This window comes from Anser cygnoides, chromosome 17, assembly GCF_040182565.1.
Source record: "Anser cygnoides isolate HZ-2024a breed goose chromosome 17, Taihu_goose_T2T_genome, whole genome shotgun sequence".
NCBI classification, from domain to species: Eukaryota; Metazoa; Chordata; class Aves; order Anseriformes; family Anatidae; genus Anser; species Anser cygnoides.
Window position 1 is genome coordinate 13,145,395 of NC_089889.1, and position 22,221 is coordinate 13,167,615.

Here is a 22,221-nt window from a genome sequence, read left to right on the forward strand (position 1 = left end):
GAGTTAAGGCATTTAATCCTAAATCACTCCAATCCTCCATTTCTGTTCCCACTGAGCTGGTAGGAATGCTGAATCTTCGGACCCCTCTGCAGGCTGCAGGGAATCTTATGGCTGGCTAACACCCATTATCAGTTAGTTTTGTGTACCACAGAAAAAAAAGTTACCTTTTTCATTCAGTAACTTTATCTGCAAGAATATTTTGTTTTAAGGTCAGGCTTGTTAATATACACTACGCTACAAGATGTGCAAGAGGGGTATCAAGCCTAGCGTACAAAACCAAGGACAGACTGAAGCAAATGACTTATAAAGTCATACATACAAGTCAAAGCAATACACAAATCCAGTGCCAGGGTAGGATTAGCATTCTACGTTTCCTGGTTGTAAAGTTTCATGATCAACTTTGTAAATCATCCTGCCTTGCAGACTACGGCCCTTTCCCTGTTGCAGAACCCCAGGCAGGACAGCATTGGCACCACGTACCTTTTAGCTCCCCGTGGCCGAGGCGACCGAGGCGGCCGATTACAACTCTCCAGGGCAGCGACGTCATCTGCACGATGCCAATGCACCATTCCCACAGCTTCTGCAGGCCGATTTTACGTGCAGACAACTTGCTCCTCCTTGACCTGGAGATTAAGGGGAAAAAACAAAACTTAGAGAACCAAGGACAACATTCAGATCTGTTACTGCTTCCCATTTATAGCAGTTTTTACAGTTCTGTGGAGTGCCTAACTAATGTTTTACTAACAAGCAGAAAAATTACGTCTGCTTTCAGTACCAGCATTGCAATGGTATGTGAGAGGTGTCAATAAGCAGCATACCAGTTGTACTTGAAGGTAAGATCTGTAGGCAGCATTTGTAAAACAAATGTAATGCAATAACTTTTCCCCTCTGCAGTTTATAAGTTATACAAGTGCCAAATGAAATGTTATCCCTGTTAACATTATCGTGGTCACATCAGGAAATATGATTAGAATGGGAGGTGCAAGGAACAAATGCAGTGAGGGATGAGAGTGAGGGTTAGCAACTATACACCTAGATTTAATGTAAAATTAAAGGTTTCTACCTGTTTGGTAAATCGATATTAACTATGCAGGTTTCCAACAGTTCACCATGAAGATCAGTGCAAGATGCCAGAAGCCAGCGCTGATCATGAGACAAACAATATCCAACAAAAAGCACGTTGTATTTCTGGCTGGCCTCTCCAAATGTTTCTCCCAGCTCTGTCTGTTTGTCTTTGATGGGTGCCAATATGAAAGGAGGTGAGTATAGCTGGATTGGGCTGGGCCTCTGCAATAAAGTAAACACAGTAATCAGCAGGTATGTCACAAACTATTTCATGCAAGAAACATACAACATAGATTGTCAGTGAGTACAGAGAACTATGAATTTGAAACAATAGATAAATTCAAGGCATTCATGGTCAAAAGAGATACTGGAAAAAGGGTGGATGTAGACAAATCATTTCTGCTAGTTAAAACTGATGTACTTCAAAACTTATCTAAAGATTTCTTTTTATATAGGGAAACAAAGATATGAAACAGTTTCTGCCTAGGGTGCTATCAATCTCTGAAACAAGGAGGAGCTTAAACCTGTACTTCTGTGTATCCTTTTGCTAAAATTGATGGCATCTGCTCACCTCTTCACATACTGACTGCAGAACAATGGACATCATGATCTAATGCAAGGTTCCAAGGACATAAAATGGCAAAGGCAGAGCTCAGACTTCATGTAGAGATTTCTATCTAGGCATTAGGTGTAACATACTTTCATCAAGTATGATGTTTGAAATGCTTTACATCTCTCTTATCTCACAGTTTAATTTCAGAAATACTCTGGTCTTTGAAACGAATGAACATTGGCCTGCTAATTAATAAGACCCTCTATACGCATTATAGTGCTTATCTTTAAGAAACAAGCCACCCCCAAGTCCCTCAGAAAACCAACTTGTAGAAGATCGTAAGAAATCAAGGCCATTTAATACCATTAAATGATAAGCAGAGGCAAATTAGTATTGTAAAGAATACCATATGCAGTTCTGCTGAGTCTGATAGTAGCAAGCCATGAAATCTCTTTTTTTTTTTTTTCATAAAATCACAGAAGGCTGAGACTAGAATGGACGTCTGAACATCTAGTCCCACCCTCCTGCTCACAGCAGGGTCCATTACGTAAGGTCACCCAGGACTTTATCCGGTCAGATTGCCTGGGCAACCTTTTCCAGTGTTCACCCACTACAACATGGGTGTTTTTTTCATTTTAACTGAATTTCCTGTATATCAATGTGTGCTCACTGATCTTGTCCCATCACCAGATACCACTGAGAAGAGTCTGGCTCCATCTTTACTCTCTCCCATCAGGCTCCCATTAGAGCCCTCCTGGTTGGACCACTCCAGCTCTCAGCCTTTCCTCATGTCCAATGCTCCCGTCCCATACTCATCTTTGTGGCACTTTGCTGGATTTGCTTCAGACACAGTACTACAGGTGTGGTCTCACCAGTGTGAGAAGAGGGGAAAAACCACCTCCCTGGCTCAGCTGCCAGCACCTTTCCTAACGCACCACAGCGTGCTGTTGGCTTTCTTTGCTGCAAGGGCACATTGTTGGCTCACGTTCAACTTGTACAACAGGGCCTCCGGGTCTTCTTCTGCAAAGTTGCTTTCCAGATTATGGGCCCCAAACCTGTCTTTGCTTTGTAACACCTCTTTGAAGAAAAAACTATGGGCCTGGCAAGATATGCATAATAATTTAGAAATAGGTTATTCTAAATTTTCAGGCAAAGTTTGGCAGTCTGCAGTGCAGACTGATAGCAAACGCATGTAAAATGTTTCTCCATTTTATATTCCATAGCAGAAATCTAACATAATTATGCTAAATGCAAGCAGCTGCTCATGAAAACATTTACAGCCCCTCACCCCCCCAATTTTTGTGTCTTTTGTCTCTTCAGGAATTTCAACACAAAATGCAAATTGCCAGTTAATCAGCTCACATGAAAAAAGGTTATGGTATTTTCATAACCATATTGTGAAATGAAAAAAAATAAATCTGAAAACAGATTTCTGCTTACGTCACTTTTGAGAAGTATACCACCTTGGCAGCAGTATAGGAACGGTCATTAAACGGAGGGAGATGCTTGCAGGGGTCTTGAAATTTTACTGCTCTTCCCCTTACACCTAACTACCCTGAAGTTTAACCATTGTCACTTGCTGCAAAATTAATCCTGTGGAACAGATATCCTTCTGCGGGAAGGATGAGGACAGAATGCAGAGAAGATATGCTAGGGGTGATGCTGCTTATAGACATTTTCTGTGAGAGCTTCTGCTTTTATACGAGTAGTATAACATACTGGTATTTTGGTTTTATGATTATTTTGAAACTAGGCTTTTATAAACCCTAACAAGCAGATCTTGATCCCAAGGTAAATGTTTAAGTGTTTAGTTGATTCATTAAATTAAATAAATCAGTCATCATTATCTTTGAAAGAATGAAAAATATTCACGGAAAGTAGGATGGATTATTCTTCTTTTGAAATCCCTGAAATTCCAGAAACAGGGCTTGAATATTTACAGTTTAAAAAAATCAGATGAAAGATAAGCCCACTGAAGTAGGGGGATTTCTCCATTACCTCAGGGAATTAGTAGAACATACATAATTATGCACAGCAACCTATTTCATATATATGCATATATTTCATATATATGCATATATACAAGTTAGACATAAACACTTTCTTGTAGGTCTACTATAGACAAAACTAAGATATCTCAGAATCCCAAATAACAATATACATTTTCTCTTCTTTCACTCTGAGCTTAAATTCGACCTTTGACTCTTACTCAAAACCATAAGCCTGACGTGTTTTGAAAGCAAGTAATCTGGCATTTTTCTTCCTACTTTCTGTTCAGTATTATCTTACCTTTTCCCTTTATATTATCTTTGTTTTCTGTACCTTGAAATAATCTTGAAAAAATATTCCTAAAAGTGTTTTCCTTACTTTTTATTTTATGTTTATTTTCTTGACACTGATACTAACCTCTGGATTTTTGAGGGTCATCTCAATGCTGGCAGCTGGCCCGAAGCCTGTGAGAGACTTGATGTGAATCTGTGTGGGCAGTGGCCTTCTGCATTGGCAGTACACTGAAAATGCCAAAGACTTCAAGTGCTGAATGTAGAAAACCTGCTCATCCTTCATTGTCTGCAGCATGTACTGGCAAGGCACAATCTATATAATTCATATAAACAACAAAACATGATTGAACATCTTCAAAGAGCTGTTCATTAATACCAACCTAGATTCACACATTAATCAGTCATTTAACATCCATGACACTTTGTATGTTGTATTCAATTATTTTCATTACAGTATCTGTAGTTTCCCATCAGGGTTGCTGCCCTTTTGCATGAATGGCTGCACTATTTGCTGACTACAGTCTGCGATAAAAAAGTGCTGCTTCCATTATAACAATATTTAAGGTTGAAAAGTCTCTGAGATAGCTAACACTTCTGTAGTCCAATATAAACGGAAAAGTCTTCTAATAAGGGCAACAGTAACTGAATGGTACTCAAAATTCAGGTTATAATAGCTGACAAGCATATCTTACTAGAAACTCTAAACAAACTTTACTTTCTGTGATTTAAATATCATTGAATGAAAAACTGTATCAACTACACAAAAAAGTCCCAAATCAAAAACCCATAATCAATCTTAAGTATCACACAACTTTTATTATTCTGTATTTCTTGCTTGAACCATTGGAACTTCGGTTCAATATTCTAGTTAAGATAATTTCTTTAGCCAAGAATTTCAGGAGCTGGGCTCTTCTACTCTACATGTGAATCTGTAAACGTAATTTGTTTTGGTTTATTTTGAAATAAATGTAGATCTCTATATACTGTGTACAGCCGTGAGAATATTGTGCTGGTAACTACATCTCTTAGTGAAAATTGTCTATCATCTTGACTTAGTCGAAATGCCACATATTTTAGAAGCGAACAGTAAGCACCCAGAAAATAACAGCACTTATCAAAAATTTGTAAACCCATTCATTAGTCATGTTACACAAAGATACAGTTTCAGCATACAGTTTGTGTGTTCTTGTTTTTCAGACATGGTGATGTCAATGACCGTCAATTATTTTAGTATTTTCAGTTCTGAATCAAGTAAATTGCCTGCAGACTACCACAATTTGCAATTGTGAAACTGCTTTTCGGTTCATCCCCAAACCTAAAGTATTTTGGTGACAGTTTCCCCATCACTTCAGGCGATGATAAAATGGCAACTAAGCAAAAGGTCAAGATTACCAAAAATGACAACTGTTTTCCATGACCAGTCTGATACACTGTAATAGCTTCTAATTCATCTTTTAATTAAAATATATTTAAGCCAAGTTGAGCACACATGAATAAGGCATTCAGAAATCATTCACATGTTGCTTCTTGCATGTGCTGCATACACACATGCATAGGTTGTAATCTCTGACTTCCCATTTCTTCACCCCAGTTATTTAGGCTGGGTCACTCTGAAAGAGGCATGGCCAAATGCAGGCAGTCTGGACTATAGGCCAAGCTCTGTTTCAGACTACACAAATTCAATACTTAAGTAATTCCATAGTAAGTAAGTAATTATTATTATATGCCAAGGTACACGGTAAGTTATTTTTAAGAAGCAGATAATAACAATACACTAGTTAAATTATGCATTAAATGTCTGGTTTCACATACCTCTTTTGGATTAAACAGTATAATTCAGAGAGAATATAAAAAGCAAACAACTTGACATACAACCTAATCAAAGGAGAAACTGGACACTTTTTGCTTGGCAATGGCAACCCAAGTAGCAAGTTAAATCCTTCTTCAGAAAGCATCTAGCATATGGGACTGCTAGAACCGTGCAACAGATTTGTTGTAAGGATACTGTGGCTGCTTTAAATTAATCTCTTAATAAAAATAAAAACATTTTTTTAATATATAGCCACGTGCTTTCAACAACGTAACTTGTAACTGCTTTCTAGATTTTATTCATTATCTTGCATTTTGTCTCCTTCAGTATAGCATACATATCAAAAGCACGCTGTGATACAATGACTCTCCAGTGTGAAGATGCAGTGAGGTAGAGTTACCTGGAGAATGAAAGAATTCCTCATATTCTCAGGCAAGTTATCCAACATTTCTGTGTAGCATCTCATCAAACTCAACAGCCAGAAGTTGGTTGAGGCAGATTCTTCATCTGCAGTGTAGGTAAAAGGATCCACCATGTAGATGACAACTGCTGGAGGGTAGGCATTGCTGTCCGCAGACTCTGGTTCAGTGGGAATCCCTATTCTCTCCCTCTCTGTAACACTGGAGATATGCATGTTGTTAAATTCAAAGGTAAATTACAGTTGTTAATTATTGGTTTTGCTCTAAAAGGGCAAGACTCTGAAGCAGGGGAGTAGTAACTTATGTTCAGAAACAAAACTAAAAAGCACAAGAACAGTGATTAAGTAGGGATGACTTTTATTCACAGCAGTACTTAATCCAAAATACCTGCTAGAAATGATGCATTGAAGACACTTACTGTAAAGTCTGCATTAAATGAGATTATAGTAATCAGAATAGTGTAGATCTAAGCAGTATGGAAAAGCTGACAAATACTAGGTCTGTGAGCTTTCTTCTGATGTTTGCACATGCCTGGTTTTGGTGCTGCTGTTTATGGTTTTCTTTTGGGAGTGATGGGAGGGAAGAGGGAGAGAAGGAACTGAGAACTGAGGAAAAGTGCCAAAGTAATATTCATGAAGAAGGACTGAAGTCCTCTGATTAGTTATAGAAAAGGTTCCCTTAGTAGTGGGAAGAGCAACTAAACATTTTTTTATCTTGGTAAAAATACTCCTCCATGCCTCAACTGTGAATGGGAGGCTCAACATCTGTAAGCAATAAAAAGCAGCTCAGACTCACTTTATCAGAAACCACAGTGCAATTGATAAAGAGGTATTTTGCATAGATCCAGTGAACAGATGCCTTAAGAATAACCTGAACCAGTACAGGATGTGGGTTTTCACTTAAGATACAGGAACTTCATAACATACATCATGTCTAATAGCAATATGCATTATTATGAAAGTAATGAAAAGTAATGAAAAACATGTTCGCTCAGGAAGTCACTTACATAAAATATTAAAAAATATTTTCCTAATTTTAATGTTTGATGGATTACTATAATGAGGTCTTTAAAAATGTTTTGCTGCTAAAATCTATTTTAAAGTAACAGGAATATAATCCCATTTTCTGACCTCACAATATATCTCTGCACAAAACAACACTTGTAATACAAGTCAGAAAAAAATCCATGGATCTTATTTTGTATCTGTTAATAATACTGGCATGATGGAGTTGTCTGTGTAAGAGGCATTCAGTGCCACATGAGATATACTGCAGTACCTGGTGTGAGATGGAGATAGCAGATATGGCACAGAACCTGAGACATCTTGTGGTTTTCTTGTACTGCAAATGCAGGCCAGGTGGGGTACCCTAAGGCACCTCAAACAGCATGACAACACCCATATTCATGTGGTTGTATCAAGCTTTGTTTCTTATAATGAAAAGGGGAGATCTGTTTTTTCCAACTCTTCTTGTCAGTAATGACTACAAATGAATAAAAAAGGGCCTCGTTCCATTTACACCTGGACAGTATTACTGCACATATCAGAGGGTCCTTTCATTTCAAGGATTTACATAAAGCTTAAAGATTATGAGTTGTACGAAAGCAGGAGAACAACGGATTTATTTAGTACTCCGAGTAATTTGAACACTTAAGTAACTTACCCTTCCTGTCCTTCTTGCTGCTGTTGTGGTAGGTTTTGACCTGATTCTGTGTCTCCTCCAGGACCTGTGCTTCCTTGTGAACGGTCTGCTGTATTTCCCCCGGCGCTGGCATTTTGCCCTGAACCAATGTTCCCACTAAACCCTGGAGTAGAGGTAGTGGTCATCTGGTTAACGCTGGGTGTTGCAGAAGATGCTGACAGCTGTGGCGCAGAGGATCCAGAGGATGAACTGCTTCCTGCAGGAAGGCTAGTAGTCCCACCATTGGGAGTGGAGTTAAAAGAACTGCCTGTTGGTGGTGCCCCAGAAGCTGAAAGACATGTTGAATTCGAGGGTGCAGGTCCAGTGTTCCCAGGTATTGTCTGTGTCTGGCTTGCTGGGGTTTGGTACTTCGGTGGTAGCAAGAGGCTGCTGTCAAGCTGCAGAGTGGCTAAGTAAGGTGCTGAAATAGCATGTAAAAAGGAAAGGAGATTAATGACAGTCTTTCACATCAAAGTGAACTGGATTAACCCTAAAGTCATACAACACTTTCTGTGCTTTTAGAATATTCAAAGAGTGTACAAATGCTAAGTGAATATAATCTCCATTACAAATATTTACTTTGGAGTTCATTCATTGGGGTTTTCAGCTGTAACCGATATGAATCAGATGTCTTTAAAAACAGGACTGACTTTGTGGAGCTTTGTGAATCAGAGTTGGTTCTGACACGTCATTACCTCTGGTTAGATTGTGTTGGGATAACACCTTTATACAGTGTTTGGCTTTGCAGTCTGTTACAGGTTATCTTCATCAGACTGAAAATCTCAGTCCTTTTTACCTTAGCTAAATAACAGCAAACTTTAATGCAGTTATTTCTACTCCCGAGCATCAGAAAAACAGATATCACAGTGATCATTTAAAAATAATTAATGAATAACAATAAATGAATTCCTCAATTGGCTGTGCATATGCTACATATTTCTGCCTGTAAGCCTTAAGGATTTATGTTAAGTAGCGTTGTAATAATTCCTCCCTCACAGTTATGTGGTAAATTAAAACTAAAAGCAGACTGGATGTGGTAACAGAATCATTTGAGATAGCTAAGTTCTATCTTTCATCAGACTTTCCTCAAGGGATGGGGTGAGCATTCAGCAGACTGTAGAACTGCCCAGCTATTTCTCATCTCTATATACTTTCCTAAGCTTTTCTCCAGTACCAAATGACCATTCCACACATGCAGACTCAAGAGCATTCAGTCCTTTTTCAGAACAAAGGCAGTAAGTGCTTTTCAAGAAACTGCTTACAAGTTCCTAGATATTTTTAAACAAAACGTAGTTTGCGTGCTTCAGCTCAATTAGAGATTTACATAGCCTGTGTTCTGTGACCACTGCCTGCCTTGCTGACCAGCACTATCTCAGCAAATGTATTTCCAGTGACATTTTGGATGGATCTGGGTCTTGAGCTAAGATCCAAGCCGTGTATGCCATATATGTTAGGTTGCTTCTGGATCTCTTCTGAAATGGAACAAGCATGGCTCTCCCCAGATGAATCTCTAACATGACCACCAGACTGATAAAGAACAACAAAACTTTCTAAAATAGACAAATATAACATGGAAGTGATTAAGAAATGATTAAGTGTCATCATACTTCTATTTATTTCTAAGCAGATCTTAACAGAAACTCCTCTGCTCCCACCTGCTGCAAATAACATCTAAAATACCTACAGAAAACAAAATAGTCTTGCTAGCACCCTGGTAGACTTACCTAGGTGATGCCGGCAAACTTGCGCATAAAGTTTGAGTCTGGAATGATTGTCACACTCCTCAGTGCCCCAAGGCTGGTTAAACCATTCGCTCACGAGCTCATCCGTTAGCTTTTGTGCCACCGTCTTTCCCACCCGCATAATCCCATCACGTAACACTTTGCAGATTGGTTTGTGCTGGCCAAGTCTACACATCTGGTGAGGAAAGAAGAAATGCTCGTAACTACATGCAAAGTACCTGAAGAAGTTATGCAGCCTAAACCCTTCATGACCAGCATACATCTGGTGACCTCTTAATAAATATAAAACAAAAGGCTAGGTTTATCTGTTGTGTTGAATTGCACTTAGAGCAAAACTGAAGTCACAAAGTACTCTTAGACATTCAATAGTACACAATGAGCACTGTTTAAAAAAGAAAAAAAAAGGTTTTATCTCCAACATAAGCAACAGTTTCTTTAATTGCTCTGTAGGTTTGGTTGGGTGTTACGTGCTAGGTTGCACCTGTATCAATACTAGTATTGTATTCTCTGTATAGTTTATCCACTATAGCTGCTAACAGTTTGTTCATCTGTGTGATGTTTGAGGAACATCTCAAGTGGTTATTCCACATATAACCTTGTTCAGACAAACTAAGAAAAAAACACCAAATGCTTTGCTTTGGCATTACTGAAACATTAACCAGCATTGCATATGGCCATATTCCAGGATTAAATTTTGTCTTTCATAGGAAAGAGATCAATCAAGATCCTAACAGTATCAGCTCAGTAAGAAATTATTCTTGACTCTGAAAGTGTAGAAAGTTCTCAAAACAAAAGAAATCCTTATACAAACAACTGTTACTTTAAAAACCATGGATGTCTCCCAATGAACATGCAGTAAAGCAGAAATGACACTTAAAGAAGAAATAATTCAGTGGGGTTCCTCTTTCCAACCTCGTATACAGCACTCAAGTCCCTGAAGAAAGTTTTGGCTCCATCGAGCAAGGCCTCATTTTCTGGACACACCACAATGTAGGCGACATCCCGATGGCCCCCGTATGGGTCTAGCAACAGCCTCTCCCAGAATGGCAAGGAGAATGGAGAGATTGTCAGGAAGTCCTTGTCATATCCCACCAGTAAAGTTGGGATTGGAAGAGGCTCAGGAGATTCCTCAGAACCTTTAAAGAGAAGAAAAAGAGAAAGAAAAGATGATGTTAAATATAGCTGGTTTAACTGCAGTGGGCTGGTTGATGTAACAGGAGGTTGGTGGTCTGGCAGAAATATTGGAGATCACCAACCCCTTGCTGTGCTGAGTTTCCTGGAAGTTTTACCACAATACAGGAACATATACAGAGACTGTATCACGCCTGACAAACCACAGCCTTTTCTATGGAAAAAAAAACTACCTTTAATTAAGGACAAGAAAGATTTACATTGTGTATCAGAAATGTCATGAATCATGAAACAAGTTCAGCCAACTGAAGCACCACTTCAGCTTTCCTAGAAAGATGCAATTAAACATGTTTCAGCGTAGTGTAAATAAATCCATTGCCCTTCCTGAGGCTTACTCTCGCAGATTTAGGAAGAAGAGGTTTTACTTTGTCATAACCATAACCACAACCACATGTCATGAGTGCCTATTCAACCAAAAGCAATAACATGAATACAATAAAATCTGATTTTATGGTTCTTCATCTACCTCCAGATGGGGGTGCACAATTACTGAATAAAATGGTTAGCCAAAACTTAGATTTCTAAGGCATATAATAGTAAGGAAAATTATCCTAATTCAAAAAATTGCCACTCTCCTTTCCATACCAGCACACTTGCTGTCACAGCTGAGAGGATTACCATCAAGTTTAATGTGCTGTCTCCCAGCCACTGCTCATTAGAAGAATGCTGTTGAAAAATTCAAATAAAAATATGCTGATAGTTTCTGCAGAGTATTATACAACTTTTTAATAAAGTTGACATTCAGTAAAAATCGCTGAATCTGTATCAAAGGCTACTTACTATATGGTAGTTTGGGTTTTATTCTCTAGCAACAGTTGGCAGGTCCTAACTAACTTAAATTTACAAATGCTGGATAAAAGTTTAGATTAGAAATACTTCTCATGAAGCACAACAGCTTTAGACAGGAACTGTTAGCCAAATTGTCCTAGCCTTGAAACAAAGTAGCAATATATCAAATACTAGCAGGAGAAAACAGAACACTTCAGAACCTTAGAAAAAAATAAGACTATATCACTTAAGACTGAAATAAACTGCAAGCAAGAAATACATACTTAAAGGCAAGTCATGCACACACAAAATCTATTTTGTAATGTGTTTTTTTGAGAAGTATGGCTCATAACCAGGAGATGCTTGAACTGAAACTGAACTGAACTATGGGAAGACTATGGGAAAGCTCAGAAGCAGCACAGCTCTGTGGGGGAAGTATATGAATTTTTGTATTTGGAGGATTTGAGTGTTGGCTCACAAAGCCCCTCTTCCCCATTATGATTTGGTACCATTTTAACAGCTTCCTCTCTTCACGTTACACATATAAAGTGCAAGCCAAAGAATAGATTCATCTTTATCCTTGCCCAGCAATTCTGCACTCTAAGCGTTCATCATCTGGAAGGGTAAAACCTCCACTGCAGTACTAAAGTGTGTACTTCAGAGGCCATTTAAGACCATGAAAGTTATCCGAAGAGCCCACTGTAACGATGCATTTCCAGAAGAAAGGGTGCATTTCTAGAAAACTATACTTTCATTTTAACTGTTAGTATTTAACATAATACATGTACCATAGGTTCCTCGTCCTGCCATCTTATGGAACTGCTGCCAGGTGAGTGGTCCCTGCACGTGCTGGATGTTCTCCCAGGTCCGTCCTGTTCGCTTCTTCTGGATAGCGTCCTGGAGAAAGGGCTGCAGTGACAGCAGCATGCGCACCACATCCTGGGAGGAGAGCATGCTGATGTCCAACACTGCAAGACAAAGGAGCGCCTGTCATTTTCAGCGAGGAACAGGAGGAATGCTTTTGACATGGCAACACTTTTGGGCTTATTGTTCTTTTGTGTTGCTCTTCGCAGTGCACACAGAAGTTGAATAACTCTAATTAGCTTAATGGAATTTGGTGCGGTACTTTATGAAACCAACAATGAAATAAAGCTGTCATCGTAGTCCTTTTCACATACCTTTCAATGTTACCATTGCCCAGCTCAGCTCGTAAGAAATCAGAACATCTTCAGTATATAAACACCTAGCCTAGTATTTGAGTACAAAATCACTTTTCTATTTCAAATGACACTTTCATACAGTGCAGTTCTTTTCTGATGACTACACCCTTCTCCAAAAAAGGGCCATAATCCTGCCTCCCCCCAAATACTTGATGCTTCTTTCCATCTGTGCTTCAGATTTGTTAAAAGATTTGATAAATTCTGAGACAATTTAGACCACTAAATCTAAATGCTAAGGACAACTGGACTACTGTTATTTTCTGTGTAATTCATAATGTTTTCAAAAAACTACTTCTAGAATGTTTTAATGCATTTATTTCCTGCATAAAGATTAAGTAAGTCATGATTGCCAAGTTTCAAACAAAGTCATAAAGGTCACAAAATTTAAAGAAAAAAAACTGTTCTGCTCCCTACCATTGCTGTGAGGCCAAGAATGCACAGTGGCACTTCTTACTAGGGCTTCATCCACTTTTCCACCAGTGGGGTTATCGACGTACTGCCTGCCTTGCTCAAGGGCATTGAAGCATTCTATCCAGGAATCGTTGCTGTCTGCCTGCAGTCTGTCATAGCTCCAGTTCATACATGGGAGTGTCTGACGGTTATTGGAGGACATGTAATCCAAGCAGCTCAGAGATGTGAAAGGCTGTGTGTGCTGATTCTGGAGGAGCAGGAGGAGGCTCATTGGAGGTTCCTGGGTCCTTCTAGCTCCTTCTCCCATCTGAGAGATCAAGTTGCTCTGACATATCATCAGTCGTCTTTCTGCAGCTTGGCCGATGTCTGAGGTCTTGCCAAAAATATCCAACTCGTCCTCAATGAAGAGCCCAGAGTTGTAACCTAATTTGCGGTTCATAATAGCACTAAAGCCACAGGTGCAACGGTACTGATCCTCATTAGATGAATCTGGGATGTATAATCCAACATCTGCACCTTTAATATTCATATTACAGGCGCATATACAACAACTGTCAAAGTTACGATCTTTGAAGATGTTCAGCACAGAGTCTGAGAGAATCAAGGTGACGTACAGGCTGTGTGCTTCGGGGATCGGCTGAACAGTGGCTGGCTCCACAGAATTAAGCGGTCGTGTTGTAGACGGGGTAGAAGCAGGTGAACCTTGATCTGTGCTGTCGTATTTTACAGATCCTTGACCGCTCGCAGTACCCCCACCTCTAGGAGTCCTTGGGGTTCTGGGAGTGCGCGGGGTAGGGACAGAGAAGCGGGGAGTTGCTGGTGATGGCAGAACTCCTGCTCCACTGTTGCTGGCCGGAGCAGTACTATTCAGCGTCACTGGTGTATTCATCTGAGGAGTGTTCATCTGAAGATAGTCTTGGTCAGCCAAACTCCCAACACTAGGCACATTGCTACAAGGGATGTGAGAAAAACAGAGACAGATGCAACAAACTGGTTGGCTATGAAGACTGAGTTCATCAGAACATATTTTTAAATAGAGGGAGATGGTGAAAACTGAAAGGATTTATTGTAACTGCAGTAAAGAAGAAACACCATCAGACATTCTGCTCAGAACCTTTTACTTACGTCTCTTTCAACTACAGTTTTAATTCTCATCATGAACATAGCAGTTTCTTATCAGTAGGATAAAAAGGGATCCTCTCAGGCACTTAACCCTCCTAAAGATTATTTCCAAGGGATAAAATTCAAATGCTCTTTAAAAGAACCTGTAGATAAATTAAGTTTTTAGGGTATTTGTAATTCTTTTATGAAAAAGAGAAGGAAAATTACATTTTGTTATTGTTTTAAACACAATTACCTGTAAAGAACTATACTATACATCAGTGGAAAAAATAAAATATTTCAGAGTCATAGAAATGTTACTTTATTTTTGAAATTATCTCTTTAAGTATCTTTCAGAAGTAATGCAGCATGTGGCACTTATGTAAGGTATTGCCTAATGGTGGTCTGCTATTAATAATAGCATTTTGGATATTATAAATTCAAAAATACTCATTCATTTAGCATTACATAGTCTGCAGCACAAAATGACAGGTACCATAACAAACTGTTAATCCACTAAAGCTAAGAATCATATTTTTGGGTTATCTCCTGTCATCAGTGATTTTTATTACTCTGTTTTTGTCATTTGCTGTAAAACTTAAGTGACCAAACCAGAGTTTGTATAATCCCATGACATCCATCTTCCCTCCGGAATGACTCATTTTATCAAGAAACAGGTAATATGGAGCCAACCAGAATAAAAAAATCTTTACTTGACTCTTTCCAAGTTGCTAGTAAGTTGCTCATTTTTCTTGAAATGTCTTCATTACACGCTAGGGCAAGGAAAAAGTGTAAAAGCTCAATATGTCTCTTAATAAAAGAATGGAAACTTTTTTTTCCATGTCTTTTTTTCCTGTGTATTTTGCGTATTATATAAAATGAGTACTATTTTAATGCTTACATCTTATTAGTAGCTTGAAAAGGGAAACAGTGAAGACCTTATTTCTTAGGATCATTTTATTACCTTGAACTCATGTGCGTCCAACTCAAAGCAAGAGGAAAAAAAATGAACAAAGGTTTGAAGGAATTCTGAACCTGAAGCATACTGAATGCCTCAGACTAACAAGAAAAGGTGACCTAGAAACCTTGATTGGCAATCACCGCTCTGTCGGAAGCCTGCGGTAATAATCTTCACTCTAATTGGATTATATTGAAAATGAAAGATTTTTTTCCCCCAACAAATACTTGAAATTAATAAGCAGCCCAGGCCTGGTGAATCAGTTACTATTATGAAAAAAACTGAGAATTAGATTGCTCCCTAGGCACTATCACTGCTTTACAATTTCTTTTTTGCAATTCTTTTGAGAACACTGAAGGATCCTTTGGAGCTGGAAAGGGACTGATTTAAAGGAGTTATAGACTGATTTAAAGATACAGGCTACTTCCTCTAGAAGCTCATGCAGTGCAGAAAGGAGACCTTTGTACTATAGTGTGTTTTTTAAGAGGGTTTATGAACTTTATGGTGGAAATTCTTGATAGCTTTGAAGATGTCCAGCAAAGAATTTATTCCATAAACATTGCTAATTTCTGAGAACTGAGTAACGAATGCAATCTTTAAAGTTTACTAACAGTGATGGCTTACAGGTCACAGCACTGATACTGGCAAGAGGTGTGGCATCTCGTCTTTCAATATTTAGAAAGAAGACAACAGCACACATCCAATCAGCATCTATCCCAGCGGCTTAGTACGTGACCCATTCAGATGACACCACAGGAACTCAGAAGAGCTAACACTGGGTTCACAGACAAACTCACAGAGAGCTGTCACAGGCTTACTCAAAATTTTAGGAGCCTGCATAAGTCAAACTGGTATCGGGACCAGCTCTCATTCACCGACTGTAGCTCAAACTGAATATACAGGTACAAGTAAGAGCAGAGAATAGCTGCAGACCAGAGAACTCAATGCTGAAATGGGAGGACAGAGACCTGAGAGGTTAAATGCATTCATTTTATTCCCTAGCTCTTCTGTTTTTATGTTGAATCACAATATATTCCTGTATCAGAAATTGCAATTAATTCAAGTACCATTTGTTCCTGTTTTTTTAAAAGCACTAAGAGTGCAGTGGACACAATGTACTGTATTTTCCAAAAACTGTTTTTAATTCAAACATTCCTACAATCAGAACTTTTTTGATCTGAGGCAATGACAGATTTAAAAGGTTTAAAACACATTTGCAGTCTATTTTATTGTTCTGGTGCTTAGCTAAATACCCTTTAATATATGCAAGAATTTTAATTAACTAGCCCTTTGAAGTATGGGCATGACAAACTGTAATTTCCTGCAAGACTGTACTTACTTGTAGCCATCTCTAATGAAAGGGGCTGCAGGTGGCAAAGGAAGTTGTTCAATTTTAGGAGGAACAGCCCAAGAAGGCCTGAAAATGCAGGCATCCGGTATCTTCAGAGGTAGGAGGCACTGACTTGGCAGTATCTTCAGTGGAGCAAACATGGAGGAGCCCACAAAAGGTTGAAATGATGGAACTTTGTGCACGTACGAGAAATCCTGTAACATCCAAGTGACATTGTTTACAACACTGTGGTAAGGTGGATTTTTATGCTTACATATTTAATTAAAACCTGTTGTACTGTTTGAACCCTCTATAACCTCATTTTTTTTCCCCATAATTAAGGATATTTATTCATTCTACAAAACATTCAAGAGCAGATCCTTCAAGGAAACTCAGCTGAGGCTCCTTGGTACGCTAAGATACCATACAGCTTTAACTAATGGCAGTAGATTTACAATTACACTACACTCATTAAGTCTGTCTGAAAAGCAAATGGTATACTGTGAAATATTCATACTCTGACTTAAAGCACCTAATTTAGGCACTTAAAAGGTTCGTGTTTACAAGACTTCTGTACTGATAACGGAGAGGTTGAGTCACACTGTGAAGAAAACTTAGGTGCCTTTAACTCAGCCTCTTTGAATAACCCCCACATTGGGGATGAATATAATCCAAATAATAACAGTGGACACTTTACACTAGCACCACTCCTAGTATTAAATATAAATATATTATTATAAAATCATTTATTAGAATATAACCAATACAATAAACATAATATAAAATATAAATGAAATCCAGTCAAACTGGACTTCCAATGGCTGTCATGGTTGGTTGCAGATAATGATGACAAGAACTTCAGCCAAGTTTCTAAAGCTATTCTGTGCTTCAGAAGAAAAGAACTGGTTCTTTTGAGGCATTACTGCAAAGTGAAAATAATTATTAAAATACTAACAGCAATCTTTCTCAGAAATTCAGTATTTAATATCTCATTAGATCTTTCCATTTTTTTCCCTTACATCTTGTACAGCATTGATAGATGAGAAATGCGTGGATTACTATCTTCAGCTGCTGAACATTCAGCACAAGAAATCTACTTACATGTTCTCAAAATGATCAGCAATGGGTTTAGGTGCTTGTTTCCCCCACTGGTGTATATGAGCAGGTGTGACACACTTAAAAGCAGAGTAAACTGTGCTTGTTGGAAATGTTCTCAGGCAGCAAATTAAAATGTATATTTTAATACTCCTAAAACTGTTGCGAGGGAGATTAAAGTACCTTCAGTATCAATGACATGCTAAACTCTGTTTCCACTCACAAATTTTCAGCTCATCAAATCACAGTAAAGATTTTCTTACCAAGGCCAAATTATCCTACTGTTAGCAAATCGTTTACTTTGCAAACAGAAGAATAAAACAAAGCAAGGTTCGTGGCAAGGCAAGGCCTTACAGACCTTGTTAAAAACTTATTTCAAGCTTCTATAATGATATCCAAATTGATAGACACACAAACTATGCAAAGAGAGTGGACAATTGTACATCAGTAAAGCCTTTGAGAAGATGCCTTTTCTCATCATGCCTTCAAGTTACCAAGCTAGGAGAGAAGGAAGAAGAGGTCTTGCAATAACACAGCAGACTTGCTAAGTGCCTGATTTTCCAGGTGGGTAACTCGTCAGAAGGGGGCCACTGCTAACTCACTTCCTTACACTTCTGCAAAGTTTCTCTTTCTCAACGGCATTGTTTGTGTGAGCTGGTAACTCCTGGATCTGACTAGACACAATTTATCATTATATGGAGCTGTAATCTTCGAATGCAACCATCTGTCCTACCTCCTCCCATGGAGGTACCTGAATGCTCTTACAGAGAAAGTCCCCCCATGGCTCGCCTGTACTTTACTTTCAGTCTGCCTTGAGTTACACCAATACTGCCTAGCAGGAAAATTTACTCATTCATAGCTGACTAAATCATTTACACTTAGGCAAGATTATATATCAGTATTCCCATATTGAGTTATAGCCACTTCTTGTCCATGCAACTGCAAGTTCTTTATGTGCACAGCTCACTCAGCAGTGCGGATAATTAAAAATAAGCCCTCAGCTAATTCCTAGGAGCACAAAATGAAAGGGAGGTAGGTGGTGTAGGGGAAAGAAATGGCTGCTAAAATAAAAGGAACAGGCTGTGGCAGATTAAGGAAAGGGTGGGCCAGAAGGAGAGGATTTGGGCTACAAAATCAAAGGTTAGGGAATACCAGGAAGACAGAGTTCTTGTGTATATCTGTCTATTAATTACCTGTGTACAAACAAGTTTGCACTGCTGCAGAAAAAGGAAACGTGCATTTTTAAATTCAAAAATCCCTCAAGCTATACACATGGAAATATGATAAAGATAACTTCCGACAAAAGTGACAAAAATTGGCCAAACAAGTTAAGTAATGCAGCATGTACACAATCAGGCAGAATGACTGTAACCTACCTGTTAACCTGGGCTAAAGATGGAACAATGAAATACAGATCAATGTAGACTGGGTGCTTATGTTAAGTCTTTTTATGTGATGCTATGGAAAAATGGATACATCTGGATATGTAAAGCAGGGGAGGTGAGTACTAGTACCCAGTAGCAGAGTCCCCATTTAAAAATACTTCTTTACTCAGATATACTATAGGACTCAATAGAGGAGTAACTATGTGACATTACCTGACCTGTGTTATACAGAAAGTCAGATAAGAATGGTCCCATCTGGCCTTAAAACTTGTGAAGTAACATCAGCTGAAGAAGAAACAGAGCAAGTTCAACCCCTGGGCTTTCTCAGTGATTTTCAACCCTAACCAAAAAAGGCAACATTTCAGAGAGAAAAAGGCAGCCTTTCTACATGCATGATTTTATCCTAGCTGCATCCCCAGAGACTGGCAGCAAGGAGTGGTTATACATAAAAGGTGCTACAGAAAAATTATCTGAAGAAATAAATCATTTAAAAGCCACATAGTCACAAGTACCATGTTTTTCAAATACGTTCATTCTTTCTGTTAGGCAGAGGGCTCATTTCACATACAATACTCTTTGTTTCCTGATAGCGCCCAAAAACATTACAAACATAAAATTATACCTATCATATGAGAAGAAAAATGCCTACAGTTAAAATCAGAGAAACAATTAAAAGCTCTTTTACTAGAGAAGATTTTTTTTCCAACTAAAGACCAATACAAACTTTATATTGATCTCATTCACAATTGTTAAAGTAGTCTGCCAGGCACGCTACAAGTAACTTGCTTATAAAATCAAAACATACACAGGTGAGATGATGAGAACACCACATGTGCAGCTTGTTACCTTAATTTCTTCAGGTTTAGGGCTACCTAATCCATCTTCCACCTCCATTTTGAATTCAGCAAGCTGTGTTGGAACCATGCTGACCATGGGACTTTCCATCATTCCCAAGGTGGTCACAGTCTCTGAACTTATTCCATCTTTATAACTCATTACCGGGGAGAAGGCAGGGTGTTGTTCTAAAGAAGGTGGTGTTGGGAACATCCTTTGGAGATCTGCCACAGCTGAATACGATGAAATAATGCACCGTTATTCATTCAAACATAAATTCTCATGGAAGTCCAATATAACAAAGGAGACGACTCAGTACGAGCTCTTATTTTGTCAGCTAAAACTTCATAAAGATTCTACAGACTTACTACAGGTCCGATGCCAGTAGAACTCTAGACTAAAAGTTAACTTCGAGGGATACATTTCAAAAACTCCTAGGGACACCTTCCAAACTTATTGTTCAGCAGAAACAGCAAACTGGTAGATACACAACTTGAAATATACAAATTTTAACCAAAAAAATCTTAATAGAAGAGATTAATTGACACTAATGGAAAGTTCATCCCAGCAGCTGTTACTAAGGAGATACAAAATAGTTTCTTCCCTTTTTTAGAGCTGACACCAAATCCTAAAGCAAAAACTTTTGGAATTAGTGTGCACTTAGCTCCATTTTTCCACTGACATGCAGTCATTGCAGCCTCATTTGGTCCATAGCAACGTAACTCCTGACAAAAAGACAGGCTACCGTTGCTAACACAAACATGGGTGATTTTGCTTAGGAATCAGCCTGCCAGACATCCAAAAGTGTCAGTTCTCAGAGAAAGCTGCAAAATTATGATTTTGCATCACAAGACATTAAGCCAGGAAAATCCCTAAATTTCCTCTTGCTATATTAACACACTGTAATCCTCCATCACGTATTTTTAATTAAAAAACAAACAAACAAAAAAACCACAAAACTGAAATGCTTAATAAAATGTTATGTAGTCTGTATAATCAAACCGAAGTCAGAACAAAATCCTGTATTTTCTGCCAGCTACATTCTTTCTCCCTCCAGCTACCAGCTTCCATATTTATTTTGCTTAAAATTCAGAACACGTGCTATCTTTTCCTTACTTGAATTAGGACAGTTATTCTCTGGACATAACAATCACTCTGGTGAATTCATTGCTAAAACACTCAAATTAGAGCAGGGTAAATTCCCATAGGTGTCTCTTCTGAAATACTGTTTTTGATAGACTAAATGCCCAGTTCCTTTTCCATACCTATACATACCATCCAGCCACAGCTGATAGGACACAAGGACATACTTGTATGCAGTCTAAGGATTATGGAAAATTTATTAATAAATAGAGATCCATTTCTGACTTGGAAAACACTGAGCTGTGGAAATCAAAACTGGTGAAACAGTACAAGTCTCAAAAACTAATTGGAGAGGAAGGAAATAAGCAATGGAATTAAAATCATATATAGTTTATGAGTACATACACACAAAGAGCAAACAGTACGTTTTTGTAGGATGGTGCAACCTAAAGTTCTTTCTCCACTCTACCTTAACAAAGCCAAAACATGAATTTTGTTCTTTTTTGTGCACAGACCTTCTGTCTCCTATTTAATTCTTTAGACAAAATTAATCAATTTGAACAAGTGAAGTCCTCCCAAAATAGAGTTCTGGTGATTACAACAGTCAAAGCTGAACCCAAGTCTTGCACAACCTGAAGTAGCAGAGTAAATAACTGGCAATGCTAGTATGAAGTGCAATCTTCAGGATGCCACTGGGATTAAGTACTGCCTCTGTTTTTCAAAGAGATGGGTGCTTTAGAAAGTAGAGAAAGGGGACAGGAAAGAAGGTTAAAATGCAGCACAGTCAGTAGGACTTTACTATGATGTATAAGGTGTTTCGGTTCCCTGCAGATACTGTTATGCCTCAACAGCTGGTGTCAAGGGGAGATGGCTACAAAACAGAAGTGGAGTCTATCTTACTTCATACAGCTCTATACTATATAGCTTGCTCACATTCAAGCCCCAGTTAGCAAAATTCTGCAATGCAGAGCCATAAAAAAAAGTTTAATTACAAAAATCCCCCAACCCTATAGCAACAGGCTATCATTATTCATTTTCATATGTGTTATGCTTGAAAAAGCTTTGCATATTTAAAAAAGCTATGGATCAACTAAACCTGTCAAAATTCAATCTCTGTATACTTCAGACTTCTACATTTGAGTAAATCAGCCCAGCTTTTATGGGTCCATAAAACTCTGACTCATCTCCTTCACACTGTATTTTTTTCCCCTCAATTTGTCCTCATTACCAGCTAAAGTTAATGAGAAGGCATTAAAGAATGATTTGCAGAGAGATTTGATTTCTGCTTATAGCA

The 22,221-nt window shown here is 38.4% G+C and overlaps 1 protein-coding gene across 4 annotated transcripts in view; it reads right to left on the reverse strand.

The window, feature by feature from the left end:
* MED13L (mediator complex subunit 13L) overlaps positions 1–22,221 on the reverse strand; it is a 191,383-nt gene that overhangs the window by 14,268 nt on the left and 154,894 nt on the right. For all 4 annotated transcript variants that reach the window (XM_066978764.1, XM_066978766.1, XM_066978767.1 and 1 more), the window contains 11 exons: positions 19,857–20,077; positions 16,540–16,745; positions 13,145–14,091; positions 12,299–12,478; positions 10,464–10,687; positions 9,534–9,726; positions 7,792–8,230; positions 6,111–6,330; positions 4,025–4,213; positions 1,064–1,287; positions 481–623 (listed from right to left, as the gene is read on the reverse strand). In XM_066978764.1, coding sequence (XP_066834865.1) covers positions 481–623; positions 1,064–1,287; positions 4,025–4,213; positions 6,111–6,330; positions 7,792–8,230; positions 9,534–9,726; positions 10,464–10,687; positions 12,299–12,478; positions 13,145–14,091; positions 16,540–16,745; positions 19,857–20,077 — 3,186 coding nt within the window. The remainder of the gene's footprint in view (positions 1–480; positions 624–1,063; positions 1,288–4,024; positions 4,214–6,110; positions 6,331–7,791; positions 8,231–9,533; positions 9,727–10,463; positions 10,688–12,298; positions 12,479–13,144; positions 14,092–16,539; positions 16,746–19,856; positions 20,078–22,221) is intronic.